The sequence below is a fragment of the Nanorana parkeri genome, unplaced genomic scaffold, assembly GCF_000935625.1.
Source record: "Nanorana parkeri isolate BGI_ZX_2015 unplaced genomic scaffold, ASM93562v1 scaffold1366, whole genome shotgun sequence".
Classification (NCBI taxonomy): domain Eukaryota; kingdom Metazoa; phylum Chordata; class Amphibia; order Anura; family Dicroglossidae; genus Nanorana; species Nanorana parkeri.
This window is the reverse complement of record NW_017307634.1, coordinates 103130-124453: the sequence shown is the minus strand read 5'-3', so window position 1 is coordinate 124453 and position 21324 is coordinate 103130. Positions and strand designations below refer to the sequence as shown.

At 44.3% G+C, this 21324-nt stretch overlaps 1 protein-coding gene across 3 annotated transcripts in view; it reads left to right on the top strand.

Annotated features, from left to right (window-relative positions):
* The window catches only part of PRKCD (protein kinase C delta), a 156825-nt gene that overhangs the window by 57810 nt on the left and 77691 nt on the right, over positions 1-21324 (top strand). For all 3 annotated transcript variants that reach the window (XM_018569615.1, XM_018569616.1, XM_018569617.1), the window contains exons 2-6: positions 1321-1520; positions 1597-1657; positions 5345-5504; positions 5781-5812; positions 17786-17871. In XM_018569615.1, coding sequence (XP_018425117.1) covers positions 1321-1520; positions 1597-1657; positions 5345-5504; positions 5781-5812; positions 17786-17871 — 539 coding nt within the window. The remainder of the gene's footprint in view (positions 1-1320; positions 1521-1596; positions 1658-5344; positions 5505-5780; positions 5813-17785; positions 17872-21324) is intronic.

Here is a 21324-nt window from a genome sequence, read left to right as displayed (position 1 = left end):
TAGGAGAGGACCTATACTCCTCTGAATATAGGTCCTCTCCTATGTGTCCCGTCTCTGTGCGTGACGGGACGCCACGAGAGGGGGTCCGCAGATTGATGTATAACCTCTGTACGATAACGGATATTTTCGGTCATGTGATGCTTTGTACTATGGAATCTATGTGATTCAACCAAGCCTGGCGGAATGTACCCCATGTTGGGGGCATTTCTTTCTCTCTCTGTATTTTTGTATTATGTTAATTTCTATTACAAAACAATAAAAAAAATTGAATGGAAAAAAGCAAGGAGCGGGTAACTTCAGGGTCAGCTTGGCTGGCTTGCGAGTTATCCTCAGGGGGGTCCGAGTGATCGGCCGAGGAGCGGGAATCGTCGTCCCCCTCTAATGGTGCCAGCCCCATCTTGTTAGCCACGCGGCCTAAAGCCTCGTGTAGCGCAGTCTGATTCAGCTTACCACCCCGACTCCTGGTGCACGACATGACGGTATCTGATGGTATTTGTCGGCGGGGGGATCCCGAACCCGAGGAGACTCGTTGCTGTTAATTTGGAGGGCAGTGATAGTCTAAATAGGTCTCTGTTTCTCCCTTTCTGGCGCGGAGCTGATCAGTGAGCGTCCATCTTGGTCAGCCGCGCGCATGCGCCCCTCTAAGTTTTTATTTTATCCGATTAATCGAAGTTAATAATCGGCTAACTAATCGATTATGAAAATAATCGTTAGCTGCAGCCCTAGTTCGATTCAATTACATATCCTCTATGTGCATGTACTGTATATTCTCTATATCATAGTAGTAAAGCCCCCCAAGTTCTGGTGCAATTTATGAGACCAGGCAGCCCACTTCTCTCTCCTCCCAACATTTGCTGACTTTTAATTCTGTACTTTTATTGTGGATTAGTGACAGTTTTATTATTTAAAATAGTGTGGTACAGGAAAACAACGCTGGGCTAGCTTCAGTGATGCTTTCTCGTGTTTAATCATATGACTTCTCAGACTCTCATATATACAGGAGTCATAGGATAGGGTTACTGCACTATCAGCCTGCCAAAAATGTTTGTACTTACACAACTCCAGGTTATGTGACTGACACAGCTCATCTCAGTTCCCTCTACATTACATTACAAGTAAGTGTAGATGCATCAATAGTGTGGGGGGGGGGGGGGTCCCCTTTATAAGGAGGCACAGTCATTGTTGCAACTCATGTGACCCCTGTTGCCACACCAGTATTATATGTAATGTTATGTGGTGTACATAAATGTCGTTTAGACGCTGGCAGTCATTGATTTCTGTGTCACAACAAATAATCATCTCAGTTTGTATTTGTTACAGAGAGAGGAAAGACCTTGGTACAGAAGAAGCCCACAATGTACCCAGACTGGAAGTCCACATTTGATGCTCATATCTATGAGGGCCGTGTTATCCAGATAGTGCTGATGAAGGCGGCTGAAGACCCACTCTCCGAAGCCACAGTTGGGGTGTCTGTGCTTGCTGAACGGTGCAAAAAGGGAAATGGGAAATCTGAGTTTTGGGTGAGCATGAAGTATGAACAATAAATGTAATATTCTTCATGTTTGTGTAGCTTCTAAATTTTCATATCCTCCACAGCTGGATCTGCAGCCTCAAGCAAAAGTTCTAATGTCAGTGCAGTACTTTCTGGAGGACACAGGTAAGTTATGCTAAAGACCTGAGTATAAAGTAAATTGCAGTTATACATTGTGGTGTTATGTTGATGTTCTCTATCCACTTGGTGTATGGTACTGTGCTCTAAATTATTTATCCTCTGATATACAGTGTTCTCTCAGCAGAGAATCTCACACTTTACAAAGGTGTGAAGTTATTAAAGGACATGACATGTATAATGACTTAACCATTTAATTTCTGGAATGGCAGGTAGTGCATCCCCTGGTCTAATGTATAATAAATAAAGTTTACAAACTGTTGAATTTATAAGCTACTCCATGCCATTACTATTAAAGAACAGAGCAGGTCATCAGTCACTGTTGTGTATATGCGGAGTACAGTCCCAGGATAGCTGTGTAGAAGCTATAGCTTTTACCATGCAAGGTGCTGTGTCTGTTCACCGAAAGGGTCAGTGCACTGCCTACCTGAATGTCTTTGCTGTGGAGAAACTGTGTGTTTCACAATAAGGTCCTGCAGGCTGTTTCGATGTATCTGTCTGGTCTGTTGTCTGTGTACAGCGTATGGATAAATGCATTGTTTTATATATATGTTTGATCTGTGACCCCCGCATTCACACCTGTGCACACAGGCGTTCGCACGCTCATGTACGTTTGTGCTCGTTTCTTTACTGCGTGTCCCCATTGAGTTCATTGGGGCCTGCACATGTGACAGACGTGGCAATAAAGCTCATGTAGCAGATTTTGCTGCATGCATTCTGCATTTTTTGCTGCCAGGTTTGTGCGTGTTTTCAGGCGTGCAAAAACGTGTTTCTTCCTGACCCCATTTAGGGTTTCACTAGAAATGGCATCGCAAATGGATAGCGCATTTTACATGGCACTCGCAGATGTGAATGCAGGCTGAAGAGAAGACTAACTGTTGCATGCAACATTTTGGTAATATCTTAATTCATAACCTTTTGCTGACCAAGTCTTTCTGCAGCAAAGTTCAAAGACAATAGCAATTTGCCCTGCTTCTTCATGGTTCTGTGCTGTTTGCTGAAGAGGCACAACGCAGGAGGCTGGACCAATGGATTAGGTTATATAGTCTTGCACATATTTTTTTGCATTTTATTTAACAGCTATAGTTTTTTTACATGTATTTTTTTGTTTTGTTAATATACTGATGGCTACAATACCTTTTGTTCTTTCTTAATTATCTCAGCACTTAAAGTAGTATTAAAATCACTTTTTTTACATATATCTACTGCTGGCAAGCAGTAGATATATGCAAAACATAAAAAAAATAAAAATACTTACCTGGGTCTCCGCCGCTTACTCCGGCCTGAAGATCTGAAGCTTCTCAAGCGGCCGTGCAGGATGATGGGGTGGGCGCAAGCACAGTAGAGATCTTCGGTAGGGAGAAGAGGAGAGACACAGTGGATGTGAATGCACGCAGCTGTGACCGTGCACGTCAGACAGACATCATGAGCAGGGCCGCCGTCAGGGGGGAACGGCCGATACTCAAGTAAGGGGCTCGGGCAGCCTGAGGGGCCCGGGAACCTTACCTGGGTATCGGCCGTACAAGTGACTGGAGGCGGCCGGGCCCCCGCAGCACCGGAGGAAGCCGGGGCCTGCACTCTCCACATCCTCACCTCGGGTGATCTGTGCGGGCCTCCGGTGTCCGCCCTGTGCACATTAGGCAATTGCCCACCTCCCATTTAATATATTGCCGAAACGGCAATATATTAAATGAAAATCATTCCCTGGTGGTCCAGTGGGGAATGAACCAGTATGATTTGCACCTCTTGCTGATGCAGATCATGCTGATCACTCCCTCTGGTTCCGCCACTGACTGGCAGGGAGCAATTAGTATGATCTGCATCAGCCAGAGTGCAGATCGCACTGATCCTGGAGCCCAGGGATGAAGCCCCCCTTCCTGCAAAACAGGTAAGCAGGAGAGGGGGACATTTTTTAATGTACTATTATTAGTTGTGACAGTTGTGTTATTGTGTGTTTTTTAATAAGTGTGTGTGATTTATTTATTTTTTAATGAAGCGATGTGTGTGTTTTTTAATAAGTGTGTGATGTGTGTGTTTCATTACGTGTGTGCTTTTTTTTTAACTACTGCCCGCGGGTTCACGTAATTGTACGTCCTCCGCTGGAAGGACCAAGAGCATGGCTGCTCCTGCAGTTCTTGGTACCGTTTTAGGGCCTGTTCCCACCACTTGCAGTGCGTTCCGAGCAGGAGGGGGCGTGGCAGACCATTGAAGTGACTGGCGCTGTAGCCACGCCCTCCGGCCGCAATGTGATCGCCCGCACAGGATCTGCAAGCACTATTTTAACCGCACCAGACCGCAGGCATAGTGTGCGGGCGATCGCATTGCGGCCGAAGGGTGTGGCTACGGTGCCAATCACTACAATTGCCCGCCACGCTCCCTCCTGCCCTGGAACAAATGGAGCCGGCCGCAGGGCGATGCAGTGCGTTCCGGCCGGAATCGGGCCAGAACGCACTGCAAGTGGTGTGAACAGGCCCTTAAACAGTAGACAATTGGTGTTTAAATACAAGTATAGGCGCAGAGATCTGCTCCCCCAGCTTCTTCTCTCTGGCTATAGCAGCCAGATGACTGACAGGTGAATGCGGAAAATGATGTATTAAACATCACTTCCGCATTCACAGTACTGAGGGAGATCAGCAATGAGGAAGATGCTGAACACCCTCCCATCTTCCTCCTGACACCCTCCCGAGCCGGTCCCGGGCCGCAGATGGGGTAGCGGATCCCAGGATTGAAGGGGAGGGTGCAGGAGGGGGGTGGCGACACTCTAGGAGGGGGGCACGCAGCCACAACATACAAGCAATTGGCGGCTATAGAGCCGCCGATCGGTTGTATGTCAAACAGCCGGTAACGGCTCCTCAGAAAAAACAGGCTTTTTCGGCCCGTGCACGCGCTAGGGGGCGTGTGCGAGCAGGAAAAAATGCCATCTAATTACGGCAACCCGCCTATGTGAATTTGCCTTCCCTCAATTTTTTCACAACGGGCGGACGGCAAGCAGTTAAGGTCTCCCGTCCCCTACGTCCACGCACATACAACGCAAACACATGTTGTATGCGCCTACGTGCAAATTTGGTTCAGATGAAACAAATGAAAATGAGAAACATTTGTATTTGTTTCGTCAAAGGAAACAAATTTTAATGTTGTTTTGGATTCAGAGGCAATGAGTCTCCGAATCCGAAACCGCACAAAGAAATTGCAGATCGAGCGCCATGCCGCCATTTTGGAGTATATCTTGGTATACACCAAGATGGCGGAACCTGAACATGTGTGCACTGCCATCTTGGTGTATACCTTGGTGTATACTGGAGTCCAGCACGTCACTAATCCGAGAGTCCGAGAGCTATATAAATGTATAATAATAGTATGTGACTGTGGGGGGGCATTAGAGTGTAAGCTCCTCTGTACAGAGACTGATGTGACTGTGGGGGAGGGGACATTAGAGTGTCAGCTCCTCTGTACAGAGACTGATGTGACTGGCTCAGTGTGAGTGCGGTGGGGGGCGGCGGTGCGGAGGGGGGCCCAGACCTAAAGCTGTGTAAGGGGCCACAAAATTTCTGAAGGCTGCCCTGACCATGAGACCCGAGGAGTCTGCGCTTTCTGCCATTACTCTGCATCTGTAGCACTTTCTCTCACTACATCTCATGTTCTTCTCTCACTTCATCTCATGTTCTTTTCTAACAGATTGCAAACAGTCCGTACGAGAAGATGAGGGCCTGGTGACTATAAACAGGAGGAGAGGTGCCATCAAGCAGGCTAAAATACACTACATTAAGAACCATGAATTCATTGCCACATTTTTTGGTCAGCCAACATTTTGCTCTGTGTGTAAAGAATTTGTGTGGTAAGGAGGACTTAACCCATGTGATTCCTGACAGCATATATCAGTGACAAGTGTTGTGTATGACACAAAATTGTTTCTCACTTTGTGACAATTTCACATTTCATACTATTTTTCTCACATTTTAGGAATATTTTTTGAGTTTGAAGCTCAGTGCTATTTTCTTTTTTCCTACTTTTTTTCCATAGTATTCTAATTACATTATGGTCCCTTTGTCAGGAAAGGCGATTATTCTGCATGGAGAGTACCACTGACTACTCACTGTGTTTTATTTTACAGGGGCTTGAACAAACAAGGATACAAATGCAGACGTAAGTTTAATACTTATACGAGGTATATCTCATAACTGAAGCTTTCTGTCTTCTTGAATTTGGAATTCAGGAATTGATTTTACAGTTTATAGCAGATTTCTCTTGTGCCATCTTCACCAGTTTCCTTTCAGGAATAATTCATTTCCAACAGAATTCAATCCCATCTTTTATTATTTATAGACTTTAATTTATGGTTTACTACTGACTAGCAAAATAGACATTTATGATTTCCTTCTGTGATTCAAGGCAAGTTTTTTTGTTTTTTAGGGATTTGAGCCCAGTGTCAAAATTATCTTTGCTTAAACATTCTGGTTGTCTTCTTAGGGCTTTCTCAGTAGTTTCATTACCTGTTCCCCTAGAGGGAAGTAAATAGGTGTCGGCAAGTAAATAAATCTTAATCTGTTGTTAACTGCTCCTGTCTTAAGCCCAAGGTTGTGCTTTTGGTCATTGGCTGCTGTGTTTACAATTTTAAGAAAAAAAAAAGATAATTTTGAAGTGAATGGCAGCAAAACGTCTCAAAGAAGTTGGGACAGGGCTATGTTTACCACGGTGTAGCATCCCCTCATCTTTTAACAGCACTCTGTAAACATCTGGAAACTGAGGAGAGCAGTTGCTGAAGTTTTAGAAGAGGAATGTTGTCCCATTCTTGCCTGATATAGGATTCTAACTGCTCAACAGTCCTGGGTCTTCATTGTATTTTTTGTTTCAAGATGCGCCATATATTTTAAATTGGTAAAAGGTCTGGACTGCAGGCACCCGCCTCTTTTACTATGAAGCCATCCTGTTGTCATAGATGCAGTATGCGGTTTAGCATCGTCCTGCTGAAATATGCAAGGCCTTCCTTGAAAAAGATGTTGTCTGGATGGGAGCATATGCTGCCCTAAAACCTGTATATTTTTTTCAGCATTGATAGTGCCTTTCCAGATGTGCAAGCTGCCCATTCCATATACACTAATGCAACCCCATACCATCAGAGATGCAGGTTTTTGAACTGAGCACTGATAACAAGCCGGGAGGTCCCTCTCCTTCTTAGTCCAGAGGAGGCCCATGGTTGCCAAAAAGAATGTAAAATTTTTTATTCATCTGAGCACAGAACAGTTTTCCACTTTGCAGCAGACCATTTTCTGAGCTTTGGCCCAGAGAAGACGGCAGTGTTTCTGGATCATGTTCAGATATGGCTTCTTCTTTGCATGATAGAAGTTTAACTTTTTAATTTTGGGTGGCATGGCAAACTGTGTTCACAGACATTGAGTTTTGGAACTGTTCCTGAGCCAGTGCAGTGATGTCCATCACAGAATCATGCCTCTTTTTAATGCAGTGCCATCTGAGGGCCCGAAGATCACAGGCATCCAATATTGTTTTTCCACTTTGTCCCTTGTGCACAGCGACTTCTCCAGATTCTTAGACTCTTTTGATGATATTATGTACAGTAGATGATGATATATTTAAAGTCTTTGCAATTTTACGTTGAACATTTTTATGAAATTGTTTGCCAATTTTTAGACACAGCTTTTCACAGATTGGTGAACCTCTGCCCATCTTTACTTCTGAGACACTCAGACTCTCTAAGATGCCTGTAACTCTCCCCCATCCTTTAAGGGCATGCTCCAGCATTTCCTATAGCAAGAAATAGCTTTCCTTGATCGTACATCACAGAACACAGGGAGCTAATTCTTACACCACTGAGTTATGGAACTACCTTTGAGTGATTGAACACTGGAAAATCAATAACAATTCCAAGACAGCCCTGCATAACCCCTCGCACTCCCAACCGGTCTCAGTGTTTTGCTATTGCCCTTAGGTGACAGTCTGTCTCAACTCTGAGAGTTCTCTCTTTTTCATTATTTTTACTGATTTTTTTTTTTTTTTGCAAGATTCTTCAAGGAAGTTACCCTAATTCTGCTCAAAGACACTGTGGTGCCTCCAGCAGCTTTCTAGATCAGTTTCCTCCTCGGCAGAGCCTTGGCGGCTGTACACAGACCCTGCTGGAAGAAAGATGCAGAGCAGGCCTGTAATGTGCTTTACACTGTGTCATGGACTGCAAGCCCACAGCGACTCGCTAACTGGATCGGGGTCCTGGTTTGGCGGAGGAGGAGGGAGAAGAGCGCTTACTTTGGGCTGATAAAATGCTCCTGTGAAACTCATGTAATGCCACTGCGTGCCACTGGAGGGTGACTCACTCAAAGTTAGCTTGCTGAACTGTAATTCTTGGCAAAACTTTTACAGATATTTGTTGTCTGATTCTTGCAGTAAAGCTCAAGGAAACTGAACCAGTAGCATTTAAGGTACTTTTACTATGCAAAAATGCTGAATGCATAAACTTAGTTACAGGAAAAGCAGTACGAAACAAACATAAGGCTGCCTGCAAACAAACATACACATGCACCTTCTTATCTATCCGTTCTACTACATGGAATGGTTTGTATAAGAGGATACACTAAAGGTGCTCATCTTCCAGTTGCATATTCCATAAAGAACAGGACTTCTTGGCAATCACGTGTTCGCAGGAAAATGGCTTCTGGTTGCAGTCAAATGAGATCCTTCCTTCCATCTCCAGGCCCAAGCTGTCTATTCAAATTCTTATGGTGGCCATCTGTCTCCACTTGTTCTACTGTTCAGTGAAGTTATAAAATATCTTGTGATATTGACTCCCCTCTATACATTGATATAACACACTGGATTCTGTGTTGATTACCCTCCTTGCTTTTATGAAGCACTGACCCTAAAGACCCCCCCCCCCTCCCCCCCAGGGGGTATGTCTATCCAAGGTTAAAGTTGGGATCTCATGTCCCTGCTGACTGCTGCACATTCTGGTAAGGACCTAAAGCCTCTCAGTAAGTTGCAGCATTGCTCCCCCAGTTGCCCAGGTTGTAGACTCAGGCCCCTATAGGATTAATTCTGAGGCTCATGGGCAAGTTCAGTGTCACACTTTAAGACAGTTGAATTTGACACCAATAGTCTTTCCTTAGGACCTAAAGGCAGGAAACAGCAGCTCCTCCCAAGGTACTATATTGTACATGCACTCCCCATCTTTCTTCATTCTGGTGTGCACCTTCAGCCAGCACACATGCTGTGCAGTCTCTGCTGCCACTCTGTCTACAGGGAGGTATACGCCATACCGCTGCTCTTGAGTCACCTTCCGCTGCCATTAAGTGTCATATGGCACCATTCACCACTGCCCTGAGCTACTATGGATGTCCTTCTCTGCCCCTTCTGGGCCACCCTTCTCTGATATGCTATCTAGAAAGGAATTTACCACTGTTATGATGGATTTCATGGGAAAAATGGCTGATCTGTTTAATACTTCCAACCACAGGGGCTGCAAGCACGCTCCCTCTCCTGCTCCCTCAGAGACCCCCTCTGACACTCCTCTACCTGTGTTTTCGCTTTATGTGGAAGAAGGGGGAGGAAGGAACTGTCTCCAGTTCTCAGGAGTCCTCATTCAAAGAGGAACCATCTGCTGACATTTCCCCTAAATTGAAGGACAATTAGATGCATCAGTTTGAGGTTTTCAAAAGCAGTCTTGACAGCAACATACCTACAGAACAGACTACCATCAAAAACCGTTGAAAGCACCCCATATGAAATGTGGCATGGATCGAAGCCTAGCCTAGGGCACATTAGAGTGTTTGGATGTAAAGCTTACACCTATATCCCAACGAGAAGCGGTCCAAGTTGGATAACACAGCCATAAAAGGTATTCTGGTGGGCTGTAGTGAACAAAGTAAGGAGTATAGAATCCTCCACTCAATGACTGAATAAGCCACAGCTTTTTTTTCAATGAGATCCCATCACCAGAAACAATGATCCCGCAGAGTTGTGAAGTGAATTTTTCCAGTTAACCAGCAAAGGAAGCTGAGCAAAGTGAAGCCGCACAGGAGTCCGAACAAGAGATGGAACTCACAATGGATAGGTCAAGTTCCATGTTAAATTCTGCTGAACAACCTGAAATTAGAAGATCCACTCGGGCAGCAAAGAGAATACCACCCTGCATGCTGTTATATGCTGCTAAGACACATAGCATACTCGAACCAACATCATGGGAAGACATAGAAAAAATACCAAAACATGAAGCCAATCAATGACAACAGGCAGCAGAAGAAATAAAATCACTTCAAGAAAATAAAATCTGGACACTCACAGAGCTAACCCTTGATCGCTGAACTATAGGAAACAGACTTTTAAGGTGCAGCTTGATGCAGAAGGAAATATCCACAAATACAAGGCCAGATTAGTTGCCAAGGGATACTTCCAGAAATTCATTCGCTGGAGTGTTGTAAAACACTCCACCATCAAAACACTCCTTAGCATGCAAGTGAAACCCTGGTGGTTGCTCCATGTAGAGATCTTCCTTAATGTCTGCATATAGAAAAGCAATTTTAACATCTAGCTGAACCTGACATTCTTTAACAGCTGAAGCTGTTCTCTGCAGCTGTGCACTACTGCGAAGATGGCCTGGCGGATTCTCTTTGCCAAATTTGCCAAAATGTGCAGGATTCTTGGGCAGAACTCCCCTGCAAGAAACACCTAGAGTGCATGTCATGTCCTCCACTGGATAAAGTCTCTTTGAAGAATTCTTGGATATGCAGTTCATGTAAGTCACCGGGGGGGGTCGATGTGATGGGTTGGTGGAAGAGTACCTTCTTGTCCCTGAAGAAGAATCCCAAAGCTGGCTATATACTGGTCAAGCATATCTGGTCAGTGCTGTTATAGAAATTCGCTTGGGCTGTGCGCACAAATCTCAGCTGCGCTAAGAAGTACACTTGCGGATATCAATGCACGCAAAGTGCAACCAATTCCGCCGCGCTTAAAAGCACGTTGTATTCAGCTCTTTGGTACAAGGAAATTAAGTACTTCAGTAGTGCCAAGCAGAGTCAGGCAAGATGCTGATTCAAGTTGGAGTCTCTGTATGGAAGTCCTGACTAGCACAGGAGCTCAGTTTATTTATAAGGCACAAAGGGGTAACGCAAATGCGCGCACCCTTGTGTTAAACAAAGGAAACCCGCGCAGAAATTCGCGCCATTAGCCTATGATGTGCTGAGTAATGTTCATTGCCCTGATCAGCCACGTGTATGCGCATCCGCCATCTTAGCCAGCATGGACCCCATTCAATACTGCTCAGAATGACCAGTATCTAATTAAGATCATTCTACAGATTTGTTCTTACAGATTTGAGACTATCTGCGGAGACATTGTTAATGCTATTGCCAATGTACGGTACCAGTACACCAGCAAGACGTAAATCAATGTCTTCTCATAAAAGCAGATATGTATCCAAAAAGGATAGCGCAGCCGCAATAGAAATATAATATGTATCCCTCATTATGCGGACTCCGCTTCGCTAATGCGCGTAGACGTTCGCCGGCAAGAAGCCCAGCGCATTGCGCTTAATTCTCACAAACCGGCAAACGTCTCCAAGCCCATAATAAGGTTTTCATACTGACGGTTTTACCGCTGGGCCCGATTCAACCCAAGTACGCTCTGTTCACACCAAGCGCGTTCCAGGAGCAGAGCAGTTACAGACCGGATCAAAACTGCGTCCAATGTATTCCAATGGTATTTTGGGCTCTAGTTCACACCGCAGCTTTCATTTCCAGAGCATGTAAAAAAACTGCAGCAAGCCCTATTTAACCTGCCCTGGAACGCATGCAAACACATCAAAAATGCCCTGGAATGCACTGAAAGCCCATTCTAAACTAAATTTTTTGTTTTTTAAAATAAAAACAACAACCCGGAACGCATCAAAAACGCGGCACAACCCACTGCACTGTGTGTGCAGAAACTCATGCAGATCTGGTCTGCATTTGGTGTGAACAAGCCCTAAAGCGTCCCTCAGTTAGATCCGACACAGGGAGACAAATGACAACCTATAGAACACACACACACACCCTAATATAAAAATGTCCACATAAGTCCATATAATGAAATTTTCACAACAGTGCATCTACCCAAGGAGTGCACGTGTGCAGGCGATACATTCTGTGAATTTAGTTGCTAAACATCATCTTTCCTCAAAGTGTCTACCCTGGTTTCTAAACCTAACCAGGGTAAACAATTCCACCACAATGCTTTGACCCAGTCTCGCTAATGCAGAAAATAAACCCTCTTCACAGTGGGGGAACTTGTTTCAGCCTACTCGGCACTCTGGAGGTGGAACATTCCCCAATCCTTGGTCCAGAGTGTTGTTTTACAAGGCTACAAGCTGGAGTTTCGCTTCCTGCCTCCTCCCCATTTCCTGTCAATAAAACTACCCAAATCTCAAAGATGGATATATCTCTTTGCTGCCCTAAGTCAGCTCCTCTCTCAAGGGGTCATCATCCCTGTTCTGGAGGTCAAAAAGTCCAAGGGATTTTATTTCAACCTGTTCACCGTCCCCAAGGCCAAGGGAGAAGTCTGACCTATTTTACACCTGAAGACCCTCAATCGATTCCTGTGGGTTTAGAGATTGTGCATGGAATCCACCCGCTCTCTCAGTGCCTCCCCTAATCCGTGAGGCTTCTGTGCTCTAGTGGACATCAATGTTGCATGCACATCCACATGTTCCCTGCTCATCATCGATTTTTGCCGTGAGCTCCCAGCATTTCCAATTTTGTTGCTCTTCATTTTGGTCTGGTTTGTCTGTTGGGATGAGCTGATGGTCCAACAGCTCCTTTGTCTTCTGCATTACGTTCTGCACCAGGTTTGCCTGAATACTCTACGGCGGATCGTTTTTTCTTTCTTTTTATTTTTTTGTTTTTTGCCGCTTCTTCCTGTGTTTTTTGATACCTACTATATGTCTGACACTGTGTGTATTAATTTGGGACATTTGATATGTTGACTGGATACGATATACCATGTACTTCTTGAAAGATCCCATCCTTTCGATTGCAGTATTGCTTGGACTATTGGACCTTTTTTTTTTTTCTTACTTGAGTGTAGTTTTTCTTTTTATGCACCCCCTTCTTTGGTGATGTGTCACTGACTGTTTTGGGGTTGGGCTTCCTGTGGTACGATAATGTTTTGTTTGCTGGGTTTCCTTGGGAAGTGGGGTTGTTGTTTTAATGCTGGGGCCTGGGGGGTTGTGTGTCATTCTCGATACTGTTCTCAGCCAGCTATAATGCCTTTCTCCATTATATCTTGTATACTGTCTCATGGGTTTGGATAATATTACTGTAGTATCATGGAATGTCAGGGGGTTAAATAACAAATCAAAAGGTCTCTAGTGTTTAACTATCTGAAGTAACTCAAACCTTGTATTGTTTTGCTACAGCAGACTCACTTGGAGAGAGGTAGGGTGTTGGCACTGAGACGTCCCCGGATTCAAAGAGCGGTTCATGCCACTTACTCTGCTTACTCCCGGGGTGTCTCGGTGTTAATTAGCAAGTCCCTTCCTTGCTCTGTGCTACACACAGTAGTGGACCCTGGCGGCAGGTTTGTTATAGTTATATTAGATATTCAAGCTACTAAGTTGGCTCTTGTAAATGTGTATTTACCGCCACCTTTCCATGTGCAGATTTTGTATACTGTTCTAGATAAACTGGCATCCTACCTTCCTCTCCCAGTCATTATTGTGGGTGATTTTAATCATATTTTTTTTCACTCTCTGTATTCCTCCAACCCGGCTAGATCCCGTTACTGATTTATTGTCCTGGGCTAAGACAGCACTGGTTGAGGAAATGTGGAGATGGAAACATCCTGGTGTTCAGGCGTATTCTCATCTGTCTCACAGTCATGGCTCCTCAGCTCGATTGGACATGGCGTTTGGTAACCAGTCTATGCTACGACTTGTGTCTAGTGCTTCCTACCTACCTGGGGGCTCTTGGACCATATCGCCTTTTCCTTAACTTTTTCTTTGCCAGGAGGGAGAAGGCAGGGGTGTTGGAGACTGTCTCCTGCATGACTAAGAGAGGAGAGGGTGTCAGTAAAGGTGTCTCCAGTAAAGGACCTGTACTGACATTTTAATGCTGGCTCTGCGTCGGCCCCGGTGGTTTGGGATGCCTTCAAGGCTCGCACTTGAGGGGAATACATTTCTGGAATTAAGGCTGTTCGTGGGGAGGAAGGTGCGGCTCTTTCTCAGTTGCAGGATGTGGAGGCTACCTGTGCTCCAGCCTTTGCGGATTCCCTTGGAGAGACTACTCTCGCTGCTCTTAAATGGGCCAGGCGATCCCTTTATCTTCATCATGTGGTGCTGACGCAGTGCTCGCTACGGGGGAGGCTATTTTTGAACTGAGTGACAAAAATGGCAAACTTCTGGCTATGCAGGTAGCGGAACAAAGGTCTCAAACTAATATCCCCTGCATTCTGACAGATAGTGGCACTAGAATCACAGACCCTTCCCTTATTTTGCGGGAGTTTTTGGATTATTATCAGTCCCTCTATTGCCGCATCCCTGAATATGAGCTGAACTCGCTGGGGGACCTGTTAGGGGGTCTTTCTTTGCCAGTGCTGGAGAGTTCTGACAGGGATTTCTGGATGCGACTATCTCCATCCAGGAGCTGCAAACGGCGATTGCCTCCTTTCCTACGGATAGGTCTCCTGGGCCGGATGTGGAGTGGTATAAGCTACATGCAGATCTTCTTGCCCCCCGACTCAGGGACTTCTATTTACAATGTTTAGAGATACAGGTTCTGCCCAATTCCTTTAAGGATGCCCATGTTGTCTTGCTCTCCAAGCCTGGTAAGGACTCCCTTTTGTGTTCTTCATATAGACCCATTGCCCTGTTGAATATGGATCTAAAAAGTTTGACTAAGGTACTGCCGACCCGCCTCTCCAGAGTCACTGGTTCCATGGTGAATATTGATCAGACTAGGTTTATGCCTGGCTAGTCCACAGACACCAACTTGCGCAGGTTGTTTACTAATTTACAACTTGATCACGATAATGTGAGCTCTAGGGCCATTGTCTCGTTGAATGTGGCCAAGGCCTTTGTTGATTGGGGTTACATGTGGGAGATACTTTGGAAAATGGGCTTTGGTCCACATTTCCAGAGATGGATTAGTCTCCTTTTTGATACTACTTGAGATGTCCTGAAGATTCCCTCTCGCAATCACAAAAGGCACCGACAGTAGAGATCCACTCGTCAGGGGTGCCCCTTATCACCTGGTTTATTTGCGCTTGTGATGGAGCCCTTGGTGGCGGCATTGCGGACTTCGAAGAGGATAGTTGGCCTCAGGATAGGTGGCATAGAGGGGAGGCTGGCTCTATATGCGGATGATCTCATTCTCTTCTTCGCGGATGCTTGTCCTTCACCTCAGGAAATCTTGGATACCTTCGCTGTTTTTTGCAGGCTCTGGGTTAACTGGTCTAAATCCCATATCCTACTCTTAGAGCCTCAGACAAAGTCTTCTGCTGATTCCTCCCTTACTTTGCAGTGGGTGGATACAATTACTTCCCTGGGTTTCCAGATTATTAAATCGGTTGGGGTTTTTTTATTCCCTGAAACTTCTTTCCTTAATTTCTATGCTTAGACTACGTCTAGAGTTGTGAAAACATCTACCTCTGTCCATTATTGGTAAAGTTAACCTTAAGATTCAAATTTTGCCAGTATTTCTGAATTTTCTTAGAAATTCCTGTTTGGGTTCCTCAGTCATTTTTTCATGCTATTAGCAGATTGATTAGCTCCTTCTTATGGAACCCAAAGGTTCCCAGACTTAAAGTTGCTGTTTTGAAAGGAACCCTGGAATAGGGGAGGGTTGGCACTTCCGGACTTTAAGAAATACTATTTGGCGGGTCAAATGGTGGTAATTCATAGGTGGTTCACGGGAGATGATGGGGATGCTGCTGAGGTGGTTGAAGCTGCCTCCCTGGGCTCCTATGAAGTTCTTGGTGGCCTGCTTTTTAGAGGGCTGAAGGCTCCCTATCGACTTACTGTGTCGATGATGGCTACGGTTATGGCCTGGTTTTCTGTATGTAAGGTTATGTATCAAGATAAGACTTTTTGGTCCTCTTATACTGCCATATGGAAGAACCCACATTTGGCTCACTTTTTAATTTCCCTGATTTTTATATCTGGCCTGGTAAAAGGGTCAGGACCTTGGGAGATATGACTCTCAATGATGCCCTTTTTTTTTTTAAATTCGTTTATTAACTGACAAATCCGACAGTACAAAGTTATAGCAACGAGCATTGATACATATGTTACAAACAACAACATGTGAACACATTGGGGTCCGGCATTGTACAGAGAAATTCCACTGTTAGTGGCAAACAGATCAAAGACCATTCGTATAACAACAGTCAAAACATTCCAACTGTGATGTCTAACAGCCTCTGGCGTGTGCGTAGTTTGAGAGAAACATAAAACTAATCTACAATCTAGCCGGCTGTGTCAGTATTAACAATATATAACCTCTGGGGGAGCATCACAAGCCCCTTAGAACCATTATTGTGAAGCCATTTTAGTAGGAGCACACACTCAGCTTCTCCCTAGACATGGTAGCAGGCGCAAGTAGCAAATGAGTGAAGAGGAAGAACAGAAAAAGCAACAGAGGACCAGTGTCCCGAATCGCCTCCCTGCGCTCCCTTCTTAGGGGGTCTAACCTCGTCCGACCTCTTAGGTGGTGTGGCCCTGAGCTGAATGGAGCCTTTCAGAAGGCGCGTCCCAGGCAGGCAGGCAGGCACAGCCAAAAGGTTCAGTGCCTCAGTTTTTGGCAGCCATATCGCCCAGGTCTGCCTTAGTGGAGAGTTTAGGGAGGAGGGATCGCCACGTGTAGTCACTGTCTGCCTCCTCATTGTGACCTGTTGCAGTGCGACCCGGGCTCTGGGTAGCGTCCTCGGGTGGCGGATAGTACTATGTGTCCCCAGTTATTTACAAACACTGGAGTGATCAGACGATCGCTCCAGTGTTTGTCCTTCTCACACGGAGGACCGGTAAATATCATTGATATTTACTGATCCCCCGCCCTGCCACACACAGAGCCGATGTCATCCTGAAACTGACAGGATGACAGCGGCTCCGATCTCCTCCGCGCTCTGCCACCCTGACAGCTGCGGACGCAGCTTCTCTCCCCCTCACCGCTCGGCCATCCTGACAGCAGGCAGCGCTCCCAATCGTGGCGGTCAAGGTAGCGCTGTCATGTAGGTGAGGAGGAGAGTGGTGAGGAGGAGAGCGGTAACGAGGAGAGAAGCCACCCGGAGGACAAGCTGTGTCGGCCGCCTGGCGCCTTTGTTGCCATTTCGCCCCATGCGGCCGCACAGCTCGCACACCCCTAAGGCTGGCCATGCTCATGACATATGCAGACTCTGCTCCTGTTTGCAGTACTGCACAGTAGTTATTTTTTACAGCTCTTTCATTATTACAGTGCATGTGCATCTGTCAGCTGACTCCTTAAAAACAATGTACTATGCACTATGGCTGATATCTTATCTCAACAGTTGTTAATTAGTGTGGCTGAGTAATTTTCACAGCAGATTTACCCTACCTCTAGAAGTTTATATAAAATCTCTGAATTAAATTTAAAAAACAAAACAAAAAAGAAGAGTGCTTAAGCTAGGTGCTGAAATTACACTATACAATTCTCTTTTGTGGATGGGCTTGCTGAATGAGTAAACAATTGTTTATTAGCTGGTTGCTTTCTTAATGTATTTATTATCTAATGTAGTATCTATATTGTCTTAAGGCAATATTATGCAATCATTTCTATTATGATGGACATCAGACATTTTTTGTACAGATATCTCCTTTAGTCTTGTATAGTTGCACCATGCAATGTCTTTGGAGTATGGGAGGAAACTGGAGTACCGAGAGGCACTCAAAAGCACAGGAAGAACATGCAAACTCCATGCAGATATAGTGACTTGGATTCTAATCGAGGACCCCAACACTATGAGGCAGAAGTGCTAACCACTAAGCCACTGTGATGTGCTGCCATTTTACTTTGCTATCTTTCCATTTTGTAAAATTTTTCTTTTTCTTAGCTGCAATCTTTCCTATACCTTGCAGTCTGTAACCAGTCATCACTTGATATGGGCACAAATTATTTCTGTTGCTTACAGAGTGCAATGCTGCCATACATAAAAAGTGCATTGACAAGATCATTGGCAGGTGTACAGGCACAGCAGCCAACAGCCGGGACACCATGGTAAGCTCTCATCTCCTTTTGTTTTTTACCTCATGTGACCTAGGGTGTTTAAGGATTTCTACTTTTACTTTCTGAACAACACAAAAGAAGAAATTGAATGCATGTACTTTCTAATTTGTGTTAATTTTTATTCGTGTCATATGCTTTGACATCATGGAGAAGTTAATTTACATTTTTATTGTATTTATTTTTTTGGGGGGGAAAAATCTGCTGATTTATGTTGATTCAAGTTCAAAAATGAATGATACTGATACTGGTGTTTCTATAGGTGCTAGATGTCCATAGGTGTTGACTTTTGATAATCTTTAATAATCATTTGACTATATTTACCCAAATATCCAAACTTTCTGTTCATTGCTTTTGGACATATATCAAACAAGGTGATTTTTTTTTTTTTTTTTCAGAGCAAGGTCACAGATATCTCTGACTCGCTCACATTGGTGTATGATTTTGCATCTTTCTATTTCCATACAAGCTGATATGTGCCGCTGCTGCTCAGGGCTGTCATGTTAATAATGTGGAATTAGTGGGTAGAGCCTGCTGATTACAAGCTATGCCTTCAGTCATTCTGCGTATGCGCCACTGGCATAAGGATGACCCATTCAGGGGTGTAAACATCAATAGTGTGTAATCAGGAGGCGCCGCCTGCTGAGTACACACCATTTTACAGTCATTGTGCGCATTTGCCGATGTCTCCTGACTGAATCATTCATGGGAAGAGGAAAAGATGAATAACGTATAATCTACACATTGTTGATATTTGCATGCCAGCCCTGAGCAGCCGTGGCAGCCAGTAGGGTCCACGTATGCTGGACGCATGAAAAACATTACTGCATATGCATTTCATCATAAAATAAGGTCCATATGCAGGAACATGGATACAGATTTGTCTTTTTTTTTACGCAGCTCCACTTTAGGGATCTTTGCACAGCTGTGCATGAGCCCTAAAAGGGAACTCCAGGCAAACAGCTAAATGCATAGTTGAAATACATTTATGTTTACTATTTTGCCTGCCAGAGCATTTATACTTTTGTTTAGCTAACCTTAAGACACATCTGCCAAACAGCCAGGAAGATAGCATACTTCTTTCCTAATTGAACAATTTAGCTTCTTATGTTACAGTTGGACTATAGCATCATTAACCTCTCCGGTTAGCAGAGAGGTTGTCCATGAAGTAGTAAAGTAATCTTGACCTGGGAGTGAAGAATGCATCCTGATAACCAAAGGCCAGAACAAATTAACATAGGATGAGCAATAAACACCTTAACACAGGGTTCTTAAACTCAATTCACTCGGGGACCGCTCGACAAATCTCATATTTTAAAATAAAATGTAACTATATCCGGTTTGGTACTATGGACGCTAATACACACAATAAGGCCCCATTCATATTTGTAGGTTTCCTGAAGCAGGAATCACTAATCTGGCATTTACAAGTGATAACTTGTAAACCTCCCTGAAATACCCCCCCAATACACATAAAAAATACTACCCCAGCTCTGCTGCAGACCTTACTAATCAATCCAAGTGCCGGCACAGAAGCAGCTCTGCGGTCTGCATCCGACAGAGATGCAGACTGTGAAGCTGCTCCCGCAAGTCTGGTACGCGGTCTGTGAGTCACGTAGTACCGGCTCGCAAGCTGCAATTGGCCCGTGGGCTGGTACTTTGAGATCACTACCTTAACACATCAGGGATATAAGACATACATAGGACATTATGATGTACTGTATATTCACAAAAAGTTCTGGTAGTGTGTCAGGAAACCAGAATCCACATTAAGTCCCTCCTTTATGGTGTTGAAATGTAAAATCATTCCACACAGGGATTCATGTATACACACACATGCACAATCGCATACAGACACACAAAGGTTGAACTGTGTCTTTATTCAACCTTGAATACTATGTAACTATTTTCATCTCAAATGTTTTCCTTTCATGAGAGTCTTTAAAATTCCCTTTTAAGTACTTTAATTTTAGGTTTTGGATGGAGTAATCTTTCTAGGAGAAGTGATGTCCCACTGGGGTGCAATTTTTGTTATTAATCGAACTCCCATGTAGGTTCATCCTGAGATGCAGCTTAAGGCCAGTTTCCCCAATGTAAGAACCTGTCATTTGATCCCCCACCTCCCCTTCTCTAACAACTTTCTCTTTCTTTAAGTGGTAAGCTCTGTCATGTTGATTAGTATTGCTTCTGATCTGAAGAAGAGAGGTTAACTCTTGAAAGCTTGATTTTGAATATTGTTAGTCCAATAAGAAAGGTATCATTGCATACTGCAATACTCTTGTTTTTTTGTTTAGTTTTTTTACTAATATATATATAGTCATGGCCAAAAATATTGGCACCCCTGCATTTCTGTCAGATAATGCACCACTTCGCACAGGAAATTGTTGCAATTACAAATGTTTAGGCATTCTTATGTTTATTTCTTCTGTTTGTATTGGTATGACACAAAAAAGTTGAAAATAAATAAGCCAAACTTCACACATTCCACGCAAAACTCAAAATGGACTGGACAAAATTATTGGCGCCCTTAATTAATATTTGGTAGCACAGCCCTTGGAAAAAATTACTGAAATCAATCACTTCTCGTAACCATCAATGAATTTCTTACACCTCTCTTCAGGAATTTTGGACCACTCTTTCACCAACTGCTCCAGGTCTCTCACATTTCCCAACTGCTGTTTTGAGATCTCTCCACAGGTGCTCTATGGGATTCAGATCTGGGCTCATTGCTGGCCAGTCCAGTACTCTCCAGCGGTTTGTCTGAAACCATTTCTGGGTGCTTTTTGATATGTACTTTGGGTCATTTTCCTGCTGTAAGACCCATGACCTTTGACGGAGACCCAACTTTCTGACACTGGGCTCTACATTGCACCCCAGAATTCTTTGGTAGTCTTCAGATTTCATAATGCCATACACACAGTCAAGACATCCAGTGCCTGTTTGACTGTAGGGACTGTATTTTTAATTAAGATGGGGACGTTTAGTGCGAGCTGACACAGTTGTACCCTGTGCCCTTAAGGTCAGCTTGAATTTGTCTGGAAGTTGATTGAGGGTCTTTATCCACCATTCGAACAAACCTTTGTTGCAATCTTTAATCAATTGTTCTCTTTCGTCCACGTCCAGGGAGATTAGCTACAGTGCCATGGGCTATAAACCTCTTGAGAATTTTGCGCACAGTGGACACAAGAACACTAAGATCTCTGGAGATGGACTTGTAACCTTGAGATTGTCCATGCTTTTCCCAAAAAACTTGGAATGCAATTATTTCTTGCAAGGTGCCAATAATTTTGTCCAGTCCATTTTTGGAGTTTTGCGTGGAATGTGTCATACCAATACAAACATAAGAAATAAACCTGAGAATGCCTAAACATTTGTAACTGCAACAATTTTCAGCGCAAAGTGGGGCATTATCTGACAGAGATGCAGGTGTGCCAATATTTTTGGCCG